At 40.7% G+C, this 23,810-nt stretch overlaps 1 protein-coding gene across 4 annotated transcripts in view; it reads right to left on the bottom strand.

The window, feature by feature from the left end:
* Positions 1-22,041, bottom strand: part of PPFIA1 (PPFI scaffold protein A1) — a 61,588-nt gene extending 39,547 nt beyond the window's left edge. For 3 of the 4 annotated variants that reach the window (XM_009461389.2, XM_087742737.1, XM_087742731.1), the window contains exons 1-2: positions 21,053-22,040; positions 19,689-19,952 (exon numbers count right to left, since the gene is read on the bottom strand). In XM_009461389.2, the coding sequence (XP_009459664.1) occupies positions 19,689-19,952 (264 nt within the window). In that variant the 5' untranslated portion in view covers positions 21,053-22,040. Of the gene's footprint in view, positions 1-19,688; positions 19,953-21,052 lie in introns of all 4 variants that reach the window. The other variant, XM_087742723.1, reaches the window with a different exon arrangement.
* Between the last annotated feature and the right edge of the window lie 1,769 nt (positions 22,042-23,810).

The following is a 23,810-nucleotide window of genomic DNA, read 5'->3' on the forward strand; positions in this document are numbered from 1 at the left end:
GCAACTGATGACACACATCCCTTTTGCTCCCATACAAGCTTAGGTAAACCAGAACACATTTCCAAAGCTGCAGTTCTTCACAGGCCTTCCCTATCTATCTTTATGTATTTGATAATTAAGTACTACTGAAACTAGTAGAAGTACTAATAGACTCACAGTCTGTTATAATATATAATAATCTATAATAGTATTCACAGAAGAGCTTGACATGAACTTATTCTCTTGGTGGTGTTTTTGCCCTTTTCAAAATAATTAAAACAAACCTCAAAATGCCACCATCAAAATTTACAAGCATCGACATCACACAATTCTCCAAGGGACATCGGGCTGACATGGAACATTCTATATTTTTCCAGTCTCTACCTCAAGACTTGAGAACAGGATAAAGAAAGCAGTAAAAACCACCAGACACTGTTTCGTCATCCTTTCTCAACTTAAAATCACTGTATAGCACTAATATACTTTTTTCTTATCTAAGACATGTATGAGCTTCATCTTCTGAAAAACAGCTGTATATTTGAAAGGAAGTCTATTCGCTCTTCAAGTGATTATAGTACATACAGTTCTATTCCACTGCATACTTCCATGTAAATATAAATTGTAGCACAAATATATCATAATTATGACACGAACCATCACACCGTCAGATGACCCAAAAAAGAACAATGCACACAGGAATTTATATTGCTGCTGCATAAACAGACTGACACATATTTCTGGCATTGCGTAATACCTCCATTGCTGTTTGCTTTGACAAAATATAGTTGCTTTGAGTCCCTTAAGCTGCCTAATAAAAAACACTTGAATGTCTTTAGTTTCAGTTGACACTGCCAAAAGACATGTCCTTTCTAGTTTTAATACTTACCTTCAACAGTAGACAATTTGTGATTTCCTCAAGCAGTTCAAAAGAAGAGAAACTACTTGCAACTTTATCATCTCAAAAAAGTTTGAGTTGTCTCATAATTTCTTCTTTGGCATTAGATGAATATACAGAAAGAATTAAAGGAAAAAGAAAAATCCTGAGAAACTTTTCTACTTATCCACAAAGCTGTATTACTTTTCTGTAATTAAGGAGAAGATTGAGAACATCAGATCCAAGTTCTGCTCTGCTTCTGGTTGCCATCAAAATAATAAATACCCGGCTCTGAGGACTGACAAGAATGGGACTCAGAATAAGCACTTCAGAGCACTTACAAGAATCAGTCGGAGAGGGCTGAATATACTAGGTAAATATTCATTAGAACATACTGACAAACACTTGTACTCTATACTAAATTGAAATGTTTACTGAAGAAAGTAACTTTCTGAACCAACTGAATGTTCCAAATATGACACTCTTGCTGCCAGAAATAAATACTCTCAAGAAAAAGCTAAATTAAGAGAAAACAAGTTTGTTGTTGTTCAGTAATACACTTTCTGGGGTTTTTTTTGTCCACAAACTCCATGATTTTTTTAAAGCAATAGTGTTTCTTCTACATCAACCTTGAGAACTGACCTTCAACCTTTAGTATTTTAGAGGGCACAACATAAACATCCTTCCAAAAGTTAGATCAACTAGTGCCTAGCTGTCAAGCCCGTACATTTCTGATGTCTGAGGTGACAGCCACTTGGTTACTTGCAAAATCTCGGTTCAGGAATATTACAGCTTTCAGGGAACGGTTCTCTTCATAGAATCATAGAATCATTAAGGTTGGAAAAGACCCTTAAGATCGAGTCCAACCGTTAACCCAGCACTGCCAAGCCCACCACTAAACCATGTCCTCAAGCACCACATCTACCCGTCCTTTAAATACCTCCAGGGATGGGGACTCAACCACTGCCCTGGGCAGCCTGTGCCAATGCCTGACCACCCTTTCGGTGAAGAAGTTTTTCCTAATATCCAACCTAAACCTGCCCTGGCGCAGCTTGAGGCCGTTTCCTCTCGTCCTATCACTTGTTACTGGGGAGAAGAGACTGAACCCCACCTCTCTACATGTTTATTACAAGCGTAATTTATAGGTTCCACAGATAGTACATTACAAACCAATAAATACTATGTGACAGGAAAGACTATTTAACTTAGGGAAAAACTTGAAAGAAACAGAGGTGATCCCTGAAAGTCTATTAACATAAGCTGTGTATTAGGGAGGCTCTACAGACAAAAGAACTGTAAGTTTGCCTGGAATTTGCTCAAGCAAAAAAATTTATTCCACAATAAAACGCAACACCATTCTTGAGCGCATAAGGAATCATGGATTACAGGCAACAACATGACCAGAAAGCTTATTTAAAGGATGAAGAGAGATAAGAAAAGAAACATATTTTAAATTCATCAAAGAAAATATTATTAAACACTATGAAAGTAGTATCTTCTGGCAATACAAGGATGAAGATGCAACTGTTGCATTTTTAGGAACATCTCTACGAGAAATGTGAGTGGAGTTTCTCTGTTTCGTCTCCAAGTAATATTTTGTTTTACTATTAACATTATGTCCTGTAGCCTGCATATCAAAAAACCCACTCAAAAATCTGAGAGGCTGAAGAGAGCATGAGAAGAACAACCAGGGAAAGTGCAGGCCATCAGGGATGAGAAACCAATGGAATCTGAGGTAAGTTTCCGTCATGTTATTTACACTACATATAAACCACAATTATTCCAAATGATGCATGCATGAAAATGACAAATATACAGTCTTAAACAAAACAATCAAAGAAAATCTAAATATCTAAGCTTAACAGGGTATTTCATAGCCACCTCATTTTAAGCCTAACAGTTTTCAGGTAGCACACAGTGACCAATATCCCCAATATATTTGGAAGTTCCTAGCAAGCAAATTTTTGTACCCATTAAGTCATACCAGTTTTGTGGTTTTTTGTTTGGTTGTTTTTGGGTTTTGTTTTTTTAAGCTAACCATCAGAATTATAAAATAGTTAAAGGGTCTTTAGAGTTAAAACTGAAAAGAATTGACATGGTTTAATAATTAAATCCAGCCTTCCAAGAAAACGCAGTTACACACATTTTAACAACAAATCCAGAAGAAACAACAACCAACACGAATTGTGCTTTCCCTGTTCCACGTAATAAATCAGATTGCTCTCAACCTTTCCGTATCTCTGGCATGTGCTAATGGGAAAGGGAAAAATCAGCCTAGAGCGTGTAAAGAAAAATATTTTGTTTTTCACCTAGTGAAATTAATTTCCACTAAGTATCAAGCAGCCTGGATTTTCCAACCTGGAAACATAAAGCTTATTTCAAGCATTAAGAGAATCGGTTCTATGAACTAAATTTATCTTTTGTTCTCAAAAACAACTTAAAAGAGAATGTAAGAAAATACTTCAAGTAATATTAAAATATGGTTATGTCAAACTCTTGTGTTTCAGAGCACTGAAAAGTTTGTCATGCTTGAAGTAGCTGTTTTTCCAACTAGAGCTAACTACCCGCCAGAGTGAGAATACACTGTGGCTTATAATATCATTAAAGCATCAACCTCCTTTCCTGTTTCTCCTTATGTATAATATGTTTCATAATTCAAAAGACCACTACCAAAACACAGGTGCAGATTTTTTTACTATTAAAAAAATTCTCACATTCCAACTAGTGGCATTGAGATATTTTAAGATGTTTAATACCACCTTTGGTCAACTCTCAGAAGTTTATGTTTTCCTTAACTCAAAAAGCATACCTTTTTTTTCCTCTAGCAAAAACTGTAACACTGCATGAAAACACTGATGTGAATATTGCTGCCAGCTGACAGTCAGTGACTAATACTAAACCTGAGTAACTTTCTATCATTCCAGCCCTCTTTTTTAGTAGGGTATTCTTCACGGTTACTTCTTGGATTGACCTATCTAGGCTTTGCCATTAGAGCGCTGCTCGATCCTAAACAGGCAATTAAGTTTTAAACTGTTTACAGTTGCATAACGTTATCGCTCTGGAATGAAACTCTCTCTTTCCAGTCCACTTTGGAGCTGAAAGTACAATCAACTGCCTCACATTTGACAAGTAATGAGCAAAAGAACTCTTAACTCACAGCCAGTAGGTACCAAACATATGTCCAATAGCAAAATGGAAAAGCTCACAGTAAAGCCAAGTCTCCATGGTAATAAATAGGTTTCCAATTACCATCCTGAGTGAGTTGCTTAAATTTATATGCAGCGTTCACTGAGCCTGAACTACAAAGCACTAAATCCAGGCTTCATTGCTAGGAGCTTGCAGGAAGCGCTGCATGTTGACATGCAAGAAAACATAAATGAAGGGTGGTATTTGGCAGCTTCGCAAGAGGAATGCAGAAGTAACATGAGAAGGGAAGTAGAAACACATCAGTTCCACGTTCTCCCTCCTGTATGTCCCCTTCCCCGATTTAACACATTTCTGATAGACATTTCCTATTTGGGGTGGGGGGGGTAAAAGTACTGGAACCCAAACATGGCTGGATTCAGCCTCTCGCTCCTTGAAGCATCACAGGTGCTCCCCTTGCCACATTAATCAATGCTCAAACTTTATACATGCTACAACAGTTTGGAAAGTGAGCCTGTAAACCCCAGTACACAGAGCAAAGCACAGGTCGGAGACAGGCGAACCGGAGCCACCTACGCTCAAATCATTAACTACAGCCTGTATAAACCACCCAGACTAGCAAAATCATTACTGCCTATACTCTTGCATTTGATTTTCTCTAAACCCAGCAAAACAGTGCTGTATACAAGCATACATACAACATAACATACAACAGTTATGTATTCAAGACTAGGGCCATAGCCTCATGCAAAAGTGTGTCTTTGTGCATCACTGGAGAGCCAACAATCACTGATTATATACCATACTTTGCACTGCAAGGTACACATGCTGACCTCCGAGCATCTTCCAAGCTCCACCATTAATTAGACCTACATACAACACAATGACTGAAATAGTCATATATGCAACAAATGGTATCTACAAGACTGTTAGCTGGTAATACGCTGGAAGTCAATGCTAAGCCACAGCTGCATCCTGCAGCCTCTTTGTAGGTCTGTGAAATTAAGGAAAGAGAACATGAAGTTGTTTAAATAAGTCAGAAAAGTTCATGCAGTTACCCTTCTTGCTGTCTAACAACTTGCAGTTTGCCAAGCATCTTCCTGTAGGGCAACTAGCCTTGCGACTGTTGAAAGATTAAGAATCCATACTTTTTCTCCAGCTAGTTTGTTAATCTTTTCATCAACCATAACAAATCACTGCCAGCATCTGAGGCTTGTTCAAAGTATGGTAGATCACACAGGGTATATTTTCAGTTAACCCAGAGTGGACACTACCCATTTTCACCGTAGCCTTTTTAACAGAGACTTTTAAACTACTTTTAAAGCTACAGATGTGTATCAAAGATTACGTATCAAACCAGTGAACAACTATACCAAAGTACTTACTTTTTCCCAAAGGCTTTCTCCAAAAAAAAAAAAAAAACAAAACTCGGGGGGCAAACCAAGGTGAAAGAAATCAGGAAAGGAAGGCAAGAGACTGGCATGGGTGAGTCGAAACCTGCTGGTCAAACTAAAGGGCAAGAAGGAAATGCCCAGGCAGCGGAAGCAGGGACAGGTATCCTGGGAAGAGTATAGGGATGCTGCACAGTTGTGTAGGGATGGGGTCAGGAAAGCCAAGGTGCAGCTGGAGCTGAATTTGACAAGGGATGCAAAGAATACTAAGAAGGGCTTCTACAGATATGTCAGCCAGAAAAGGAAGGTCAAAGAAAGCGTACTCCCCAATGAGCAAGACTGAAACTGGTACAACGGACGAGGAGAAGGCTGAGGTACTCAACAACTTCTTTGCCTCAGTCTTCACTGGCAACCTCTCCTCCCACACCTCTCCAGTGGATGGACGGAAAGATGGGGACTGGCGGAGCAAAGTCCCTCCCACCGTAAGAGAAGATCAGGTTCATGACCACCTGGGGCACCTGAACATAAATAAGTCCACGGGACCTGATGAGATGCATCCCAGAGTCCTAAGGGAACTGGCTGATGTAGTTGCCAAGCCACTCTCCATGATATTTGAAAAGTCACACCAGTCAGGTGAAGTCCCTGGGGACTGGAAAAAGGGAAGCATTGCGCTCATTTTTAAAAAGGGTAGAAAGGAAGACCCTGGGAACAACCGACCTGCCAGCCTCACCTCTGTGCCTGGAAAGGTCTTGGAACAGATCCTCCTAGAAGCTATGCTAAGGCACATGGAGGACAGGGAGGTGATTCGAGACAGCCAACATGGCTTCACCAAGAGCAAGTCCTGCCTGACCAACTTAATGGCCTTCTATGATGGAGTGACTACATCAGTGGACAAGGGAAGAGCTATGGATGTCGTCCATGTGGACTGCTGTAAGGCCTTTGACACGGTCCCCCACAACATCCTTCTCTCTAAATTGGAGAGACAGGGATTTGACGGGTCGACTGTTCAGTGGATGAGGAATTGGTCGGATGGTCGCATCCAGAGGGTACTGGTCAATGGCTCAATGTCCAGATGGAGATCGGTGACAAGTGGGGTCCATACTGGGGCCAGTACTGTTTAATATCTTCATCAATGACAGAGACAGTGGAATCGAGTGCACCCTCAGCAAATTTGCAGACAACACCAAGCTGAGCGGTGTGGTTGACATGTCTGAGCGATGGGATACCATCCAGAGGGACCTGGACAAGCTCGAGAAGTGGGCCCATGTGAACCTCATGAGGTTCAACAAGGCCAAGTGCAAGGTCCTGCACCTGGGTCGGGGCAACCCCTGGCACCAATACAGGCTGAGGGATGAAGGGATTGAGAGAAGCCCTGAGGAGAAGGACTTGGGGGTACTGGTGGATGAAAACCTGGACACGAGCTGACAATGTGCTGTCGCAGCCCGGAAGGCCAACCGTATCCTGGGCTGCATCAAAAGAAGCATGGCCAGCAGGTCAAGGGAGGCGATTCTGCCCCTCTGCTCTGGTGAGACCCCACCTGGAGCCCTGCGTCCAGCTCTGGGGTCCTCAGCACAGGAAAGACATGGACCTGTTGGAGTGGGTCCAGAGGAAGCCACAAAAATGATCAGAGGGATGGAACACCTTTCTTATGAAGAAAGGCTGAAAGAGTTGAGGTTGTTCAGCCTGGAGAAGAGAAGGCTCCGGGGAGACCTTATTGCAGCTTTTCAGTACTTAAAGGGGGCTTATAAGAAAGATGGGGACAGACTTTTTCAGCAGGGCCTGTTGCGATAGGACAGGGGGTAATGGTTTTAAACTGAAAGAGGGTACAGTCAGACTAGATCTAAGGAAGAAATTTTTACAACGAGGGTGATGAAACACTGGAGCAGGTTTCCCAGAGAGATGGTAGATGTCCCATCCCTGGAAATGTTCAAGGTCAGGGTGGACGGGGCTCTGAGCAACCTGACCTAGTTGAATATGTCCCTGCTCACTGCAGGGGAGTTGGACTAGATGACTTTTAAAGGTCCCTTCCAACTCAAACCATTCTATGATTCTATGAACCCTGCAACTTAACAGCATGCACAGAGGACTAACAAATATTGAACACTAACTAGAAACACTATTTTCTTCTCTTGTCTTTGTAAAAATACTTTGAAAATGTTGTCCCTACTCAGGCAACATTGTGACTCTCCTGAGTAAAGAAGTCCAAAAGCAGAACCATTACAACAGCTGTAAGCTAACAGCTGCCTAGCAGCAAGCATAGGAAACACAGAAGTGCTCTTCAGACTTGCATGAAACGTAGCATCTATTCATGTGCAGTGGTGGCAGAAAACCTTCTTCCATCACATGGCTAGAATTTTTTCATTGTCATGGTTATGCAGAGTTCCACCTTAGCTGCTCTTGAATGTATGTGAATACGTCCCCTGAAAGGGCATATATGGCACAAAAGTATTCAAAACCATACCAAGCTTGTTCAGCTTGGAAAAATGTACAAGATCAGCTAAAATATGTATCAGGAAAAGTTTAGTCATCATTGAAAAACAGGCTTTTCAACTTGGGATGTGTCTGGCTCCTTTGTGCAGAACTGTGACTGTTGAGACTGGTCAGTAACAGAGTAATCCTTTCCAATACTGTACCAGTCCAAGTACAAATATTCCAGAAGAATAGTTTACCTTAACACAGAAATAAGTTTACAATACTCAGGGGGTGTCAGAAAAACAAATGCCTCTCAGTTACGCTCTGAATCAGTGAATTCTAAGGGTTTCACAATATGAATTACCACATTCCTGCACTCCAGCCTAGTCTATTTTGATTAGTAACTAATACAGTAAGTAGTAGCACAACTTCTTAGTTATAGCTTTAGGCATCTCCATTTTTGGAGTACATGTCAGTGAAGAAACCTACCCACACCCATACCCACTATGGCAAAAGGAGAATACAGTTGTACTTAATTAAAGAGGAAGAATCTTGCATTACCAGTTTGACCAGATATGGGACAAAACCAGTCTCCATCTTTAACATGACACTATAGAGATTTCATTGACATTCCTCCTCTCCACATAAAGTTGGTCAAGATTTCCTGGGATCCCATACAGGATTCCACCATATACAATGTTCCTCAAAAATACCAAACCGTAAAAAAACTGCAAGATATGCTAGGCAAATTTAACAAGTTTAGTATTTTTCCTAGGACCCCCCCCCCCCCCCCCATTATGGAGGCTAAGCAGCTACTACAAAAGCTATAGCGAGATCTTAAGGTGTAAACAACACTGAACTGTCAGTTTCCTTGGGCAAGGAAAAAAAAAAAATATGTTTTTTTCTGTATATCAACTCCAAACATACTGCACTCACAAGAAATAGCACAATTCTGGCTCAGCTGACATTTAATATTAAATTCCTATGACTTTTATGAATTAAAAATTATTTAATCCTAAATAATGCATTCTAGCATGTGTAAAAAATTCATCCTCACATGACTAATATTTCACTATTTTTTAGAAATAGACCCAGGACAAGATCCTTCATGCATGATTATTTCAGTGACAAGATACTTCTGCTTGCAAAAACTGTAAGCAGCAGCTGAGGCACTGCCCTGCCCTATTCTAATTATTCATCTTGGCCTCTAGTTGTCAGGTTTAGTTCTGTGGCCACTAGTTGTAAAGTACGTTTTTCACACTATGTTTAAAGGGAGTGCTTGGGAATATCTTAATAAGGCTGGCCAAGCCATCCTCATTAAACAAGCATCAACATGTACGTCCCCCGTCAGTGCTCTCCTATTATATATATATTTTATTTATTTTTTTTTGCCAAGTGATGAACAGTTCGGTCTTATAATTTCAAACTTGTTTAAGCAAGTAATACTTGATGAGGACAGATACATGCCTTCAGCAGGAAATTCAACTTACAGGCTCTTTACATTTTGTTTTTCTCTTTGTACTCTGTCACCCCAGTTTACATACTAAGTGAATTTACTGCGCTAACTGAAGCTAAAACTATCTAAATCTGCAATATTTGAACTAAATGCAACTGGACCATTCCATGGAAAAGTTGCCTGATTTTTACAAATAAAGGCAACTCTAATGCCCATGCAGAAAGAATAGAGTCTCAGATCTTACAACAGACAAGTCTGATATTTAAACACAGAAAAGCTTAACTCAGCAACACAGATAAAGTGTGAAAGTGTTGTTTTATGGGGGGTTTTTTGAGCTTTTTCTATGTTCAAAGTAATTTTTTTGTCTGCCACAAAAGATATCCATAATCAACAGCTCCAAACTTCATAACTACGTGAACCCAAAAAGTGCATTACATCACAGAACAAAACCAGGCATACGAATAATGCTAAAAGGCAGGGAAGGAAAAAAAAAAGACGAGATGAGGACAGTCTGTTAATATGCTGTAACCAGTAACATATGCTGAAGTAAAAGATGGATCGGGTGAGGAACCTGGTCTGAGGAGAGGAAGAAGCTCCTATTCCACACTGGGCTACAAAAGGGAAAGATGATGCAGCCAGGAAACCCTGCAGCCTCCTACTCAGTTGAGACAAAAGACATGCTTGGCCCATTTCTCCTCTACTACCTCCCAGGACTTGATCTTCTATAACCATTGGACAAAATACAGAAGAGTGTTACGCAGTCTCCAAAGACTACAGTTCCAACAAGGGATCAGAGTTACACCAAGGTAAGTATCAGCATAACTAAAATTACAGGAGGGGAAAAGGACAAGCTTCCATGGACAAGCAGTGAAAGCTAAAAGCCTAAAAAAGCTTTTTCATTTCCACTTTACATGAAGTCAAGTAATTCCAGATTTCTTAAAACAAAGGCTCAGCTTTTGGAAGATAATGTTGTTGAACCACACCCTCAAAAGACATTCTGAAAACTCAAGCTGCATGTTCTAAAAGAAAGAAATTACTAGATGCACCTGCCTCGTGTTCTTCAACACACAGCTAAAAGAATGTTAGGACCTTCCAAGCCTTTTCCCCATGAACTACAAAAAGGTGATAATACTGCATGAAAAATATATTACTCAGGGACAAAAAAAAACAAACAAACAAAAAAAAAAAAAACAAAAAAACAATTTCACAGTGGTATCCTGAAGCATCCCTGAAATTATCTAAACCAAACTTTTAGTCATTCACCCAAATGTAATACAGCAAATACAGAGAGCTTAGAAAAGATACTCTGAAGTTAGAAGTTTACTTAAGACACGCATAAACATGTAAAAACCCCAACCAGATTCACCCATCTATCCAAGACCGCCCTCCATACACACTCTGCTGTTCCAACCTTGGTCTCTCAGGTGCAGAGTCAGCCTTTACACCCATAATTAGATTATCTGAAGAACTTCTAGTACTACAGGTAGCTCTTTGAACAACAAAATCCCATTTAAATCTTTAAATGACCTTTGATTTGGGTCAAAAGTTTCTTTTACTTCTGGGTTTCCAAATTAAAACACAAAAAGGTAGCCCACGTCTTAAATCCTAGTAGAAACAAGAGACTCAAGCATGAGACATCAGTCAGGACTTTAAATACGATACACAACAGAACCTTAAAAGAATATAAAATTACACAGAGTTCAGGTTCCCATTGGGAACAGTAAATCCACAAGTCTTACTCAAGCACAAACTACAGTGAAAAGCACAGCTAGTAACAGAATTTAGGGGCAGTCTTACTCATTCAGCAAGGTTAACGGAGACCCATGAACCCCACCATGTTACAGAACGCCATTTCAGCTAGCAGATTCCCCATTTATGGATAGGAGTGCAAAGAAAAGGAGAGTTTTGACTATGACATCCTATTGGCAAAAGTATATATTGCTAAGTTATTTTTATGATAGGTTCACATAAGACATTTGAGAATCCGCAACTAAAACCCACAAATCCACAATTTAAACCCTGCCACTGATCAAGACAGAGATCCTTTCAGACGTGTACAGCAGAACTCCCTTTTCCCCCAGTTTTCTTTTTCAAAACAATTTACACAGAGAAAACTTTCTTATCAAGCATTCTGTGTGAAGCACACAATAACACAAACAAGCAATTCCACTTTCAGATCTCTCTCTCCCTTTTCAGTGGCTTGTTTCATGCTCATGCTTGAAAATTCAGAAACAATACTAAACCAGGTTAGTAAAACTGATTACTATTTACTGAGATAACCATGGATCCAGTACCATTAAAATAACAGGAATTTATGATCCTCTTTACTGAGCGAGCCCTCTCCACATGAAAAAAAGTTTTATCTTTTACACCAAGGATTTGGGCAGCTGAAATTCCTTTTCAAGTAATTCAAAATAAACACCATTTCTCATTACAGGAAACTGCCACTGGTGAGAAGACAATGATCAATAAATTTCAACCAACTGCAAGGTAGTTTCTTTATATGAACATCCATAGTTAGATCTTTTAACCATAAACCGAGTCAGCCGAAACTTTGTATAGGTCAACACAAAAACTCTTTGTTTAAACTGCATATCTTAAGGTGACTTTGTGCTGTTTTGGGTTTTTTAAACTATGTAAATTATTCAGCTACCTAAGCTTATATAATTAGACCCTTATACTGTATGCTGTTCTGTAAATTTGAGGTGGGGGAAAATGAAACACTTCTTTCGACAGTAAAGAGTTCATTAACCCGGGGTCTACAGTCTTTACTTATTTTTACCAGATACTCTACCCCACAATTCTTTAAAAAAGGTAAATATGCGTTTAAAACCAATGTTTCCCTACACACAAATTAAACTGAACAGAACCAAATTTGATACCTACTTATATGGGAGGAAGGATTAAAAAAAGCAAGCGTTGTGCTTCAGAATATTTCTAGACAATTAGATGTGAAACAGACTTAAATACCAAACTCTACCATGTTCTAGCAATAGGAGTAAGGCACAACACAGCATGGCTCAGAGCATATCCAAATAGAGACTACTGTTCTACGGCGGGGGGGAACCAAACGCTGCCCATTTTCCTGTTGCAACAAATAGAGAAGACTTGCTTATTTTCCAAGTGGAAGTCTTTTTCTCCTCAACAAAACTAGGAGGACGTGCATGTCGAATTTTTCAAGCTTTTGTCCACACGGCCCTTTGAACAAGTGATGGTCCTTGTTTAAGATCTGTCCTGAAGATATCTGATTATGCCTAACACTGGTAGCGTAAGGACTTTTCCATTAAGGAAACTTGGAACGCTTCATAGAAGTTCTAAAACAAAATACTATTTCTAAAAATTTATATTTCTGAAAACATAACCATAAGAGAGATGAACTATGGGAAAACATGTTAACTGTTCTTATTCATATGTACCCATTAAAAGTCATAGTATATTTTAAATGCAACCAAAATTATATTCCCGTTAAGATTTTCACTACCATCCTCAAAAACCATATCCTGAGTAGACACGAACACAAACACATGAGCAAAGTTCAAGGCTAGCCACTGTGGAAAAGCAGAAGAGAAGATTAAGCAACAAAGCTCTTAAAAATATTACAGCTCTAGCCACTGAAGGAACGGGCCCCAGAGCCTTGTCATGCCGATCAGAAGAAAAGGAGCTGATTTTCAGTGGAGCTTCTATGAAACCCAAGGTAAAGTCTGAAATAGATAAAGGTCATGGGCAAAAAACAAGTTAACCAACTATTCACAGCAATTTACAGAGAACCTACAAGAAAGCAACACATCAGAATCAAACTGAGCATTAACTTTAACAAGTATTGTAATCACAGTACTCCTCCAATTTGGAATATATGAACTAGGAGAGTAATCTCCTCAAGCGACCTACAGATATGTATTCAGCTCACTACAGAATTATCTGGAGTTTACAAAATGCAGAAACGGTATTTCCATGCACTCCTGTGAAAAAATCAAGTTGCATAAAAAACCCACTCCACTCGACAGCAAAATAATAATTCTTTCAGCCTGGAGAATGTGAAAACATTTTTCCTGGCAAGAATTGCCACACATTTCCCCATTGACACTTGGAGAACCCACAGGCAGGCTTACAACAAAATACACTTGGAAAGTTACGAACACCCAGATTACCTGATGCACACAACACATATTTATCCCTTCTCAGTATTTGTAGCCTGAGATCCATATGTGCAAGAGATTGTGGTAAGTATTTTCTAATATATGTCAACAGATACCAGTCAGCCTTACAGACTTAAAGTGACTTAAGCTGCCTAAATTGCTAAAAGCAGCTTACATGAAGACCTCTATCATATTCCTTTAAAGCAGGAAAGTTAAAAAAGCAAAATCAAGTTAAAGTGTGAAGTATATTGTGTACTGGGACACGGTGCCAACTTATGAAGTGCAAAAAACAAAATTACTGACAGACAGCTAAAATGCTCTTTCCAAAGATTCAAGTTCTCCCACGACATTGTTAACCATTAAGGCATCTACATATATCAAAACACAAACAAATGTGTAGTCTTAACTCTAAGATCAAATCCTATAGCCAGTAAACCAACATTCATCTCTCCTAAATAAATACCAGAAAGGAGAAATCAAAGTCACAAGCCAGTGTGTTAAAATGTTAAAACACTAAGACCGGGGGGGCGGGGGGGGGAATGTGTTTTTAATTCATATTGATCTTACAAAAAAAAAAATCCAAGAGTTTTTTCCTTTTTTTTTTTTTTAAACATCTAGATGGGAATTGGAACTATGTAGCCACACTGAATCTTTAAGTCTTGCTAACAAACATCTTTAAAGTTGTTTTTAGTTATACTCTTAAAAAGAACAGAGAAAAAACAGAAGGGCTTGCAGATAAAGAATTCTCAGAATACCAAAATAAACACTACCTGTTGTACAAGAAGCGACAGGCAAGTTAGCATAGACGAGTATATATGTGAAGTTCACCTGGTTCTAAATATACTATATATTTTTAAAACAGCTCGATTACAGCTCTTTTCACCCAAGCTTATATACAGCCTGCTTGTTAGACTGCAAGTTAGACTACAGCACACCAAACATTAATAAACCCATTATCAGACATTTGTACATAGTAACAGAAGAGGAGGAAAAAATAATCACTAGCTCATCTTTCAGGGCTACATCCACAAATCACTATTAAAAACAAACAAAAAGCATCTCTGAGTAGTCACCAAAACATTCTTCCTACAAATAAACTAAGGAAAACAAAAACAACAGTTTTAGACTTCATAAAATCTTTTTATTAAAGGGATTGATGGGACATCATAACAGGACTAAAGTTCACCTTGAAATACAAGAAAACTTTAATTCTAAATCTAATCTAGCTAAAAGGTCTACTTATAAATCAAGATAACCTAAATTAAAAGCACAGTATAAACAGCAAGTTGCTCACAATAGGCAAGCAGACGTCTGCTGGGCAGGGGTGGGATGTTTCAATAAACAAACTCACCCAAACATATTTAAATGAGAAACAAAGAAGTCAGAACAAACGCTAGAGACCTGGTCCTCAATACACTCCACTATACTGTTGAAGTGTAGCTACTCCTCTTTTTGCCCAATCATAGAGCATACTTTCAGATAATTTCATATTCTGAAGGTTTTGGACAAAAGTTGGCTGTTTCTATGCCTGGCAAAGAAAGAAATGTTAGGGAAATTGAGGTTTATTGATATAGTCAGTGAAGAATTCTAAACATTAACTCCTATCTCCACCTGACTTAAACTAGTGTAGATAAAGACCAATCTATCCAGTAATTTACTAACAGTAAGAGGCAAGTAAGATTTAGCAACTCAACATAGACAAGACTAAAATTACAGTTGTCTGAAAAAGCAACAGAAAGAGTCATCTTTGCTGTCAGAACAGGATGAGAGAAGTGGAGGATATGTTTGCTCTGACACACATTTGCACGTTTGAAATCCTTTTGGATCTCTATCATTTCTAGACACACAGGCTCACTGCTGAGACTAATGGCTTTTATTTAGAAGTCAGTACCACATCTTGCTGGAGCAAGAAGTATAAGCTATGTCACCTCAAGGCTGAACTGTTCCGAATACTGTGAACGGAGTTGCACTTAAAATGCTAAGGAAATTTCAGCTGTTGCAAAGTTTGGCAAGCCCTTTACTTAATGTACTTTCTGCAACTGTGTTCTTCATATTATGTACAATACAAAACCTCATTTCTACATCTATGACATCCTGTATTATTTAAAACTTCTCTGGAGGAAATCCAAATAACACCATTATTAAAATGGCGACTAAATCCTTAAGTTCATAATTATAAAACAATACCAGGGCAGTCTTCAGGCCAAGTGTTCAGATATTTCTCACATGTGAGACATCGAACAGTATTTCTGAGATTGTCTAAGGAAGATCATTCTATAGAAACATACCTGAATTTAATTGAATACAAATATAAACAGACAAACGATTTTTAACTGAAGCATGCAGTAGTGATAAAATATTTACTATAGATAGAATGCAACTAAAGATGGCCTGCTGGGGACTCACTTTAAGATACAATGGGCAACCTAGTAAAGCCAAAGCCAAACCAAAATTATAGGCAAGTTTGGTTTTGGGTTGTTTTTTTTTTTCCACATTTAACTCCACATTACAGTAAAATGCTCTTATTTACACACAGACACACACAGCCTCTGACAGAAGGTTCTCATCTGCCCCTACATATACTTTGCCAAATACAGAAATTCTGAACACGACCATCACAAATACAGAAAAAACTTTTAACTTTTAATTTACGTACCTTGCATAGAAATGAAAATAAAGTATGATAAATTTAAGACCAAAAGATTAGAAGCACAAGATTAAGATGGATCTTAATAACAGCACTGCTGTACTATGTAAGCATAATATTTGTACATCAGCTTATAAAATTCTTAACATACATATTAAAATTGCCATCCCGATAAGAGCTGTGAATTCATCAACTTTGCTTTTATTTGTGCTAGGTACCAGAGTCTTTGTAAATTAAACTCTAGTCTTCTCCACCCAAAACAAGCATGCTGTTGTCATTTACAGAAGCTTCCACATGAAGTTCTACCAGCAAATTGAACCCAAGCCTGCAACACCTTAATAGCAAGAACTGGTGGTCACTTGGACCTTATCTACCTTAAGTCCAAAATTTAACTTTTACATGCAGTAGCATCCTGTATGTTTCACAGGTTTCACATGTTTTTCTGTACGCTTTTAACTTACAAATTTTAAGTACACAAACCTTGAATTGTGTAGAACACACTCTAGAAGGCACATACAGGGCATAATTAAATCCACTAAGACCATAATTAAATCATAACTGAATGTGTTTACATTAAAAATAAAAGTTCTCTTAAGTTCTCAAAGTAAAAACTTCATTTTCATTTTTTCTGCGAAAAATTCTAGGAAGAATAACATTAATTTTAAGTTCTTGCACAGCAATTTGATTTCATCAAGTTCATCTTCCAAGGTCAGAGTACACTTTGACTAGGGTAATCTGTAATAGAAGGTAACTCCCAGAAAACAAAAAGCATTGCCAAGAATCCAGTTATTTTATCAAGGCAATGTTGATATATTTCATTTCCAGCTGTCCATACAAGAAAAACTTGTCAGTTTTACTCTGTAAATGTAACAGATAAAGCACATCTATATAAGATTAGAATGCTCTCCTCTCTGTGAATTAGACATCCACACAAAAGTCGTCTTACACCTGAAACAGCTATTTGGGATATGTGAGCTAGAACTGATGTCTTTAAATTACTAGCTGACCACCACACTACAAGCATACTAGAAAAGTCTACTTCTCTGACACTTCAGAGAATGTGCACCATTGCTGCAGAATAAATTGCATTTACTTTTATAATCTACAAGACATGCAAACACACAAGCACCGATTTGCCATTTTGTACCTACATACATACCAGTACGAGCCTCTTCCCTATACACAGAAACTTGGTGAATGTAAGGAATTACGTACACAGATGCCATTAGAAATTGAGTGCCTTCATACTAAAAACAGAGAAGTAGTTTTAGTACAGAAGCAATCAATCTGGCATTCCTTCTTTTATACAAGGAGTTTCCATCAGGCATCAGAACGGTCTAACTGGCTGATTCAGCTAAATATATAAAACAGGAAAAGTGCACATACAAACAACTCAGTTCAATACTCCTTAAGATAAAGTACTCCAAAATCAACTACAAAGACATGTTACAAGCTACATGCCAAGCCTGAGGGAGAAATGATACATTGGTTACATAGTGATTTAGTAATTCTGCAATTATACTAGTATTTGTACAACTAGTTAAATTGATCTTCGCATCTCTTTCTACTAAATTGAAAGCAACGACTATGATAAAAAAATTTAAAAAATGTAGACTACTAAATCCCTTCTTTCCTGAAAAAAATGTACAGTTGTCAGTAAATTTCAAGTTATCCTGCTTCTACCCCTCCTTGAAATCCACAGCTAAAGAACGGGTCATTTGAGACAGCAGTTCAAAAGAATGCTCAGCTTGAAATAATTAACTAAAAAGTTTGAATAGTTTCAAATATTACAGTCACCACAAAGTTTTCCTAGTGAATGCTTATTTAGAATTAAAAAAAAAAAAATTTTTTTTCACCTCAGCAGAAATTTACACCTATGAAGTAACTGACTCTTTACCATAACAACAACAAAAACTTGTCAAATACAGAAGTTATTTCTGATTGTAGCAAGAATAATAAAATACTTTTACTTTGGAAACCATGATCAATTGTCACCTTCCACAACCATTGAGCCTAAGCACCACTGAGGACAAAAGTGGCACAGTTTTCACACCATGACAACAGCATTTTTCAACAGCCGCCTGCAAAAATCCATACACTGCTGTATATTTATAGAAAATTACAGTAAAATTTCTCTCTCAGCTGAACTGTGAGACTTGCTTTCCTACAGATTTCACATGAAACCATACAATTATGACATTCTTGAAAATGGGAATTGTTTTTTTAACTGCATTAATCTTTTAGAAACGTTTACATGTAAGTAGCTTACTAGATTTAGGAAGGAAAGCTGAGAACTGGAAAGGGAAAAAAGGAACAGTACGGTTTAGAGCTTGGGTGATTCTACTTAGCCACAAATTCAAGTATAACAGTTTACAGATCATACAATTGGTTAATGGCATCCATTAATGTAGCAGACCTGAAATAGTGGCTAAAGAGAAGCCACAATTATTACAACAAAAAAAACAAAGAATGATTTTTGCCTGCAGCACATGATTTAACACAAGGAGCAGCAAAGGTTTGGAAACTCTGATTTCCATCATACCACTGTAACACAACTAGATTAACATGTATTACTTTTTAGTTTCTAACCCTGAGTAACTGCCAGTACCGATTACCATACCAAGAGTCATACAGTGATTACATTATAACGAGAGCAGTGGAAACAGAAGTATTTAAAACTACTGTTTTAAAGTGTATAAACAGTAACTACAATATTTAAGGATATGTAACTGTTTGTAAAAATAGTAAGTATTCTTGGAATAACGTATGCAAGTATAACATCACCATGACATACTTGGGACAACCACCAACCATGCTAGAAAGCATAAGGCTATCAACAGTTAACTGACACCTGAAAGCGGCCTCTGCTTTGCCTACAATCAACTGCTTTTCAAAGTGTTCAAAGTTCATTTGTATTCTTTTTAACTAGAATGGATAAAACCCGAGAAGTTCTGTAGACACCAATCACCTTTCCTAACTACGCACTACTGCCCTAACACATTTAGCACTACGGGCTGTATGTTGGTACACTGCATCCTCCCAAAGTCAATAATTAGTAACTTCTAGCAAGACCAAAAAAAAAAAAACCAAAACAAATCCAAACCCTCCAAAAGGAACTACATGAGTTAAACAACACACTCGGACTTCTACACTGCCATGACAACTCAGCATGTATTCACAAGGTTGCAGTCTTGAATTTTTCAAGTTTTTAAATCAAAGTCCATAATGGTACCAGAATGACCTGCTTGCTTTCCCAGGATGGCCTGTGTGCAATTCTTAAGCATGTGAATGAATCAGGCAGTTAGAAACAACATTAAAAAAAAAAACACTAGTGACAGAAGAAAGTCCATCAAGTTCTATTAAACAAAAGGATGTAGATAAGACTTCACGCTCAAGCTAAGCCAAAGAAATGCCAGAAACTGGGAAAGCATACTGGAGGGAAAGGGCTGATGTTCCCCGCTTGCCTTGCTTTTATATCTTTCTCAAAGCAAGCACGCATCAACAGATCCTTCAGGAAAGTACTAAGTTAGATGGATCTTCCCCTAACATAACCTGACTCTTCAGTAAAATAAATATACAAGAAGCCAACAAAAAACCACAAAGAATACAAAAATTATCAAAAGATACCTTCCTTTCAAAACATCCATACCTGTGGAAGTGCAGTATTCAGCTGTCTCTGCAAGGAATCTCTCTCATGACCAACTTCATGTAGCTTGCCCTGGGTCAATGCTAGCGTCTCCTGAGTTTCTCTTAGTGTTTCCAGAAGGCGATCCCTTTCTTCCAACATGGATACCATTAATTGCTCAAAATGGGAATCAGCATCTGACTGTAACGGGGAACCTGAACCATGGCCTCCATTTCCCCCAGAGGGAATCTCTGCCTCACTGATGGTTGGCATCACCTCACACATCATCTTGAAACAAAATAAAACAAAACAAAGACCATAAATTGAAGTCAAACAAATCTAAACAGGATAAGCAAAGGAACTTTGGATACTACCCATAATACCAACTTAGCTTTCCCAATGATAGCATCAGCAAAGGCTGCCAACACCTTAGCATTTGCCACTATTTCATTAAGACTGCAGGAGAAAAGGTATACAATTTAATCAAGGCATCACTTCATAATGAGAATCTTCTGCCTTCTTGCAAAACCAGATTTTTACAGCTACGTTTCAGACTGCGATCTCATTTTAATGGATTTATATTTTTTAAGAGTAAACTGCTGCTGAGATCTTTAAAAAACAAAGATAAGCACGCAGCATGCCACCAAAAATTATACACTTAAACCAGTAACTGATTACACTGCATATTTTGAGAATCATTATCTGCTTCTTCCAACACCTGAAACATACAAAGATAGTATCTAAAACAGTACTTTGAGCTTATGCTGGCTGTGGAAAGTCTATGGTAAAAGTGATGCATGTAAATTAGTGGTAAATCCAAATAGTCCAATTCAGAACATACACAGGTAAAGGAAGATAAAAGGCAAAAAATTCATTATGAAGTCGTAGCAGCTGTCACTGTGGATAACAAAAGTGAAGGTAAGCAAAAATAATTCAAGGCAGAGTATGAATACAATTAACAATGCCCACGTAAATACTGTAGTACTGTTAAATTTTAGGAGACCCTAACAGATCCTTACAAGAGGCTAGGGCATCAAGTTTTTTAAGAAGCATGGAGAAAAAACACTAATATAATTACTGCTCACCCTCAGTGAGCCACTAAGCCTTCCAAAGTTCCTCAGACAGCCTCTCTCAACATCACAAACCTACAAGAACCTAAGGCAAATCAGAAAAAGTGTTTTTTCTCAACCTCTCAGGTACCAAAGTTTGTTCTCAGCCTTAAATTTCACACTCATATCTAAACATTTTAAAGAACAATTAAACCTATTCTGACCCTTACAGTGGGATCTCCCAGTCCCTTGAAAGGCTTGGAACAGCCTGAAGTGCTTTATAACATTTTCATGCATGATTACAATAAACTGTATTTTCAACACCACTACATTATTTACCTTGCTCAATAAAATAAAAAGGCTTGGAAAACGGGCCCCAGGTTTCCTGCAGTACCACTTCTTCTCTGTTTTTAGTAGTTTTTTGTTACCCCAAAAAACCTTTCAGATTGCAAAGCATCCATTCAGCTCTAGTCCAACGTCTATTTAACTGAAACACTCCGTGCACATGAAAACAAATAAACCTACTGAGAAAAGAGCAGATCCAGTAAAAAGCAGCAGCAGCTTCAGCTAACTAGCCAAGTCCCCAGAAAAGAAGAATATGAAAATAAACTGTCTCAGCTTCCCATCCCTCTATTACCAGCCCAGAGGTCCTGCAACAGCTGGGATGGGGGAATCATGTGCTGAGGAAAAAAAAAAAAAAAATGTAGTCTGATGCAGTGGTGCAATAAGCTTCAATAGTTCATCGCTCATAAATTCCACTCAGGTCACAATCACATTATTAAAGAGAGTATGGGCAGCATGGGAAAACAGCATGAGCTTTCTCGTACAGGATCTGGAAAAGCCTCCCTTCTTTTCTCTTCGGTTAATTCCAACGGGAGGCTCTCCTTCCAGTTTCCTGGGTCTTAGTTCACACATTTATAATCCCAAGAGCAAGGCGCTGGTATCGCTTTGGAAGGCGAGGCGAAGGGAGACCTGTTGTTTCCCCCGTGTTAGTCCTCCACCCGCTCTCGCTCCGGCCGCTCCCACCGACGATGCTCCGGAGCCGAGATATCCAGCCGAGAGGGGTGGAAGAAACCCGCCGGGAATGGAGGCAGCGCCCGGGAAGCACAGGCGGGGGAGGAAGGCCCCGAAGAGAGACGGGGGCACCGGTACCTCGCCGCCCGGCTCTCGCCGCTCCTCTTCCGCGGCAGGGCCCGACAAACAAAGCTGCTGGCCGAGGAGACGGGGCTTCTCCGCTCCCCGCCGCGCCTCACGGGGAGCGCCGGGCCCGGCCCGTCCCCCCGCCCGAGGCCCCAGCGGCGCCGGGAGCGCGGCCCCGCGGCGGCGGCAGCCCGCGCACAGCCGGCTCGGGCTCCGCGCAGCCCCTGAGGAGCGAGCCCGGCCGCGGAGGCCCCGGCGCCGCGAGGGCCGAGCGAGCCCTCCCTCCGGCCCCTACCGAGCGGCGGGGCAGGCTCCCCCGCGGCGGGAGGACTCGCGTCCCTCCGGGCCGGGCCCGGCTCCGCCCGCCGCCGCCGCCGCCTCCACGTCCGTGGTGGCCGGCGAGGGGCCGGCTGAGGCCGGGTAGGTGTCGCTGCGTCCCGCGGCGGCCTGGGCCCGGCGGTGCCGCCGCGGCCTCAAGGGGCGGCAAAGGCCCCGTGCGCCCGGAGAGCCCCGATCGCCGTCGCCGCCGGCCCCCGACCCGCCGCCCGCCCGCCCGCCGCGCCAGCACCGAGCGCCGCCGCCTCCCGCTTCTCCCGGCGCCCTCTGCGGCTCCTGCATAAATCAGTGCGGGGCCCAGAATGCACCGCGCGGGGAGGCTCGGGCGCTCCTGCCCTCCTTCCCCACCGCCCTGGGCCGCGGGTTCGAGACCCGCTCCCCCGGGCTGGGCGAGCGCCCTTTCCCTTCCCCTACAAGCGATACTCCCGCCGCCCACGGGTGTCCGCCCGAAAGGAGGGCTGCCACGTCTCTGGAGCAGAGCCCCGGGGTAGGAGGCGTGCTCGCTGAGGGCTGAGCAACAGGGCAGGACCGGAGTCATCACCGCTGCCTGTGCCAGAGTCGTCCCGCAATCGCAGTCCTTCCCGGGCCTGCGTGTCGCGGCATGGCCCTGCCAGGCGGGTCTGCCCGCTCCTGCCTACAGCGTGCTGCCTGCTGCGGGCATCGCAAGCTGAGCAGGAGCTGGGCCCTGCCCCGATCCCTCAGCCCGCTCCCATCGCTTCGGCCTGCTCTCTCATCCTGGACCTGCTCCCCTGGCCTCAGCCCACCGCCAGTGCCCTCCACCTGCACCCTTGCAGCGTGCACTCAAAAATATTTGGCGGGTGGTGGTGGTAGGCCATGTGTTCAAGCCTTACGGCTGGCAGAGCTGTGAGGTGATGGTTTTAACCAATTTAACGGTGTGACTAGCGGCTCTCTGGTGTGTAAAGCAGCTGGAGGAGCCAACGCCTGACTGGGTCTGCGGGCCACAGAGAACAACAGTTGAAGCGGTGTAATGAGCCGTCTTCCACCACGAATGCAGAGAAGGTCTGTGTGCTGTCCAAAGGCCCGGCGTGGGCGACGAAGGCTTCTCCCGCCTCGCCCTGTGAGGACGCGGTGGCACTGTGTCCCCAGCACAGCTCCAGCGAGGGGTGACTTCGCCGGCGTAGCTTATTCCCCACAGGAAACGGGCTTTGGCTACACTGACAAAAGAACTGTTTTTTTTCCTGTGTAAGCTGTTTCCAAAATGGCATATAAATGTTTTCCACTTGTGTTTATACAGCTTTTACTCTGTTCCTGGATGATCGTGTTGCTAAAATTTTTTCCATGCACCTGAGTAAGGTTGGAGTTTGTAGGCAAAGCTTAGAAATATCTCTTTTCTCTCTTCTTTTTGTGTCAGTACTATGAATAAAGCATTTGCATTTTGGACCCTACTCTTGCTTCTATAGTGGAAAGCTCTGAAAAGCATCATGGGCCAGTTACACAGACAGAGGCACATCATGCCAAAAAGCAGCAGTCCCTGCACTGGAGGTTGTGCAGTTTTGTGACTGGATTATATGACACTTAATTTGTAAACACAACATATCGACACCTAGCACTGGATAGAAAGGATTGTTAATGAGTCACTCTTTCTTCCCCCAAATATGAA

The sequence above is a fragment of the Nipponia nippon genome, unplaced genomic scaffold, assembly GCF_047370975.1.
Source record: "Nipponia nippon isolate SJK-2023a ecotype South Korea unplaced genomic scaffold, ASM4737097v1 scaffold_10, whole genome shotgun sequence".
Classification (NCBI taxonomy): Eukaryota; Metazoa; Chordata; class Aves; order Pelecaniformes; family Threskiornithidae; genus Nipponia; species Nipponia nippon.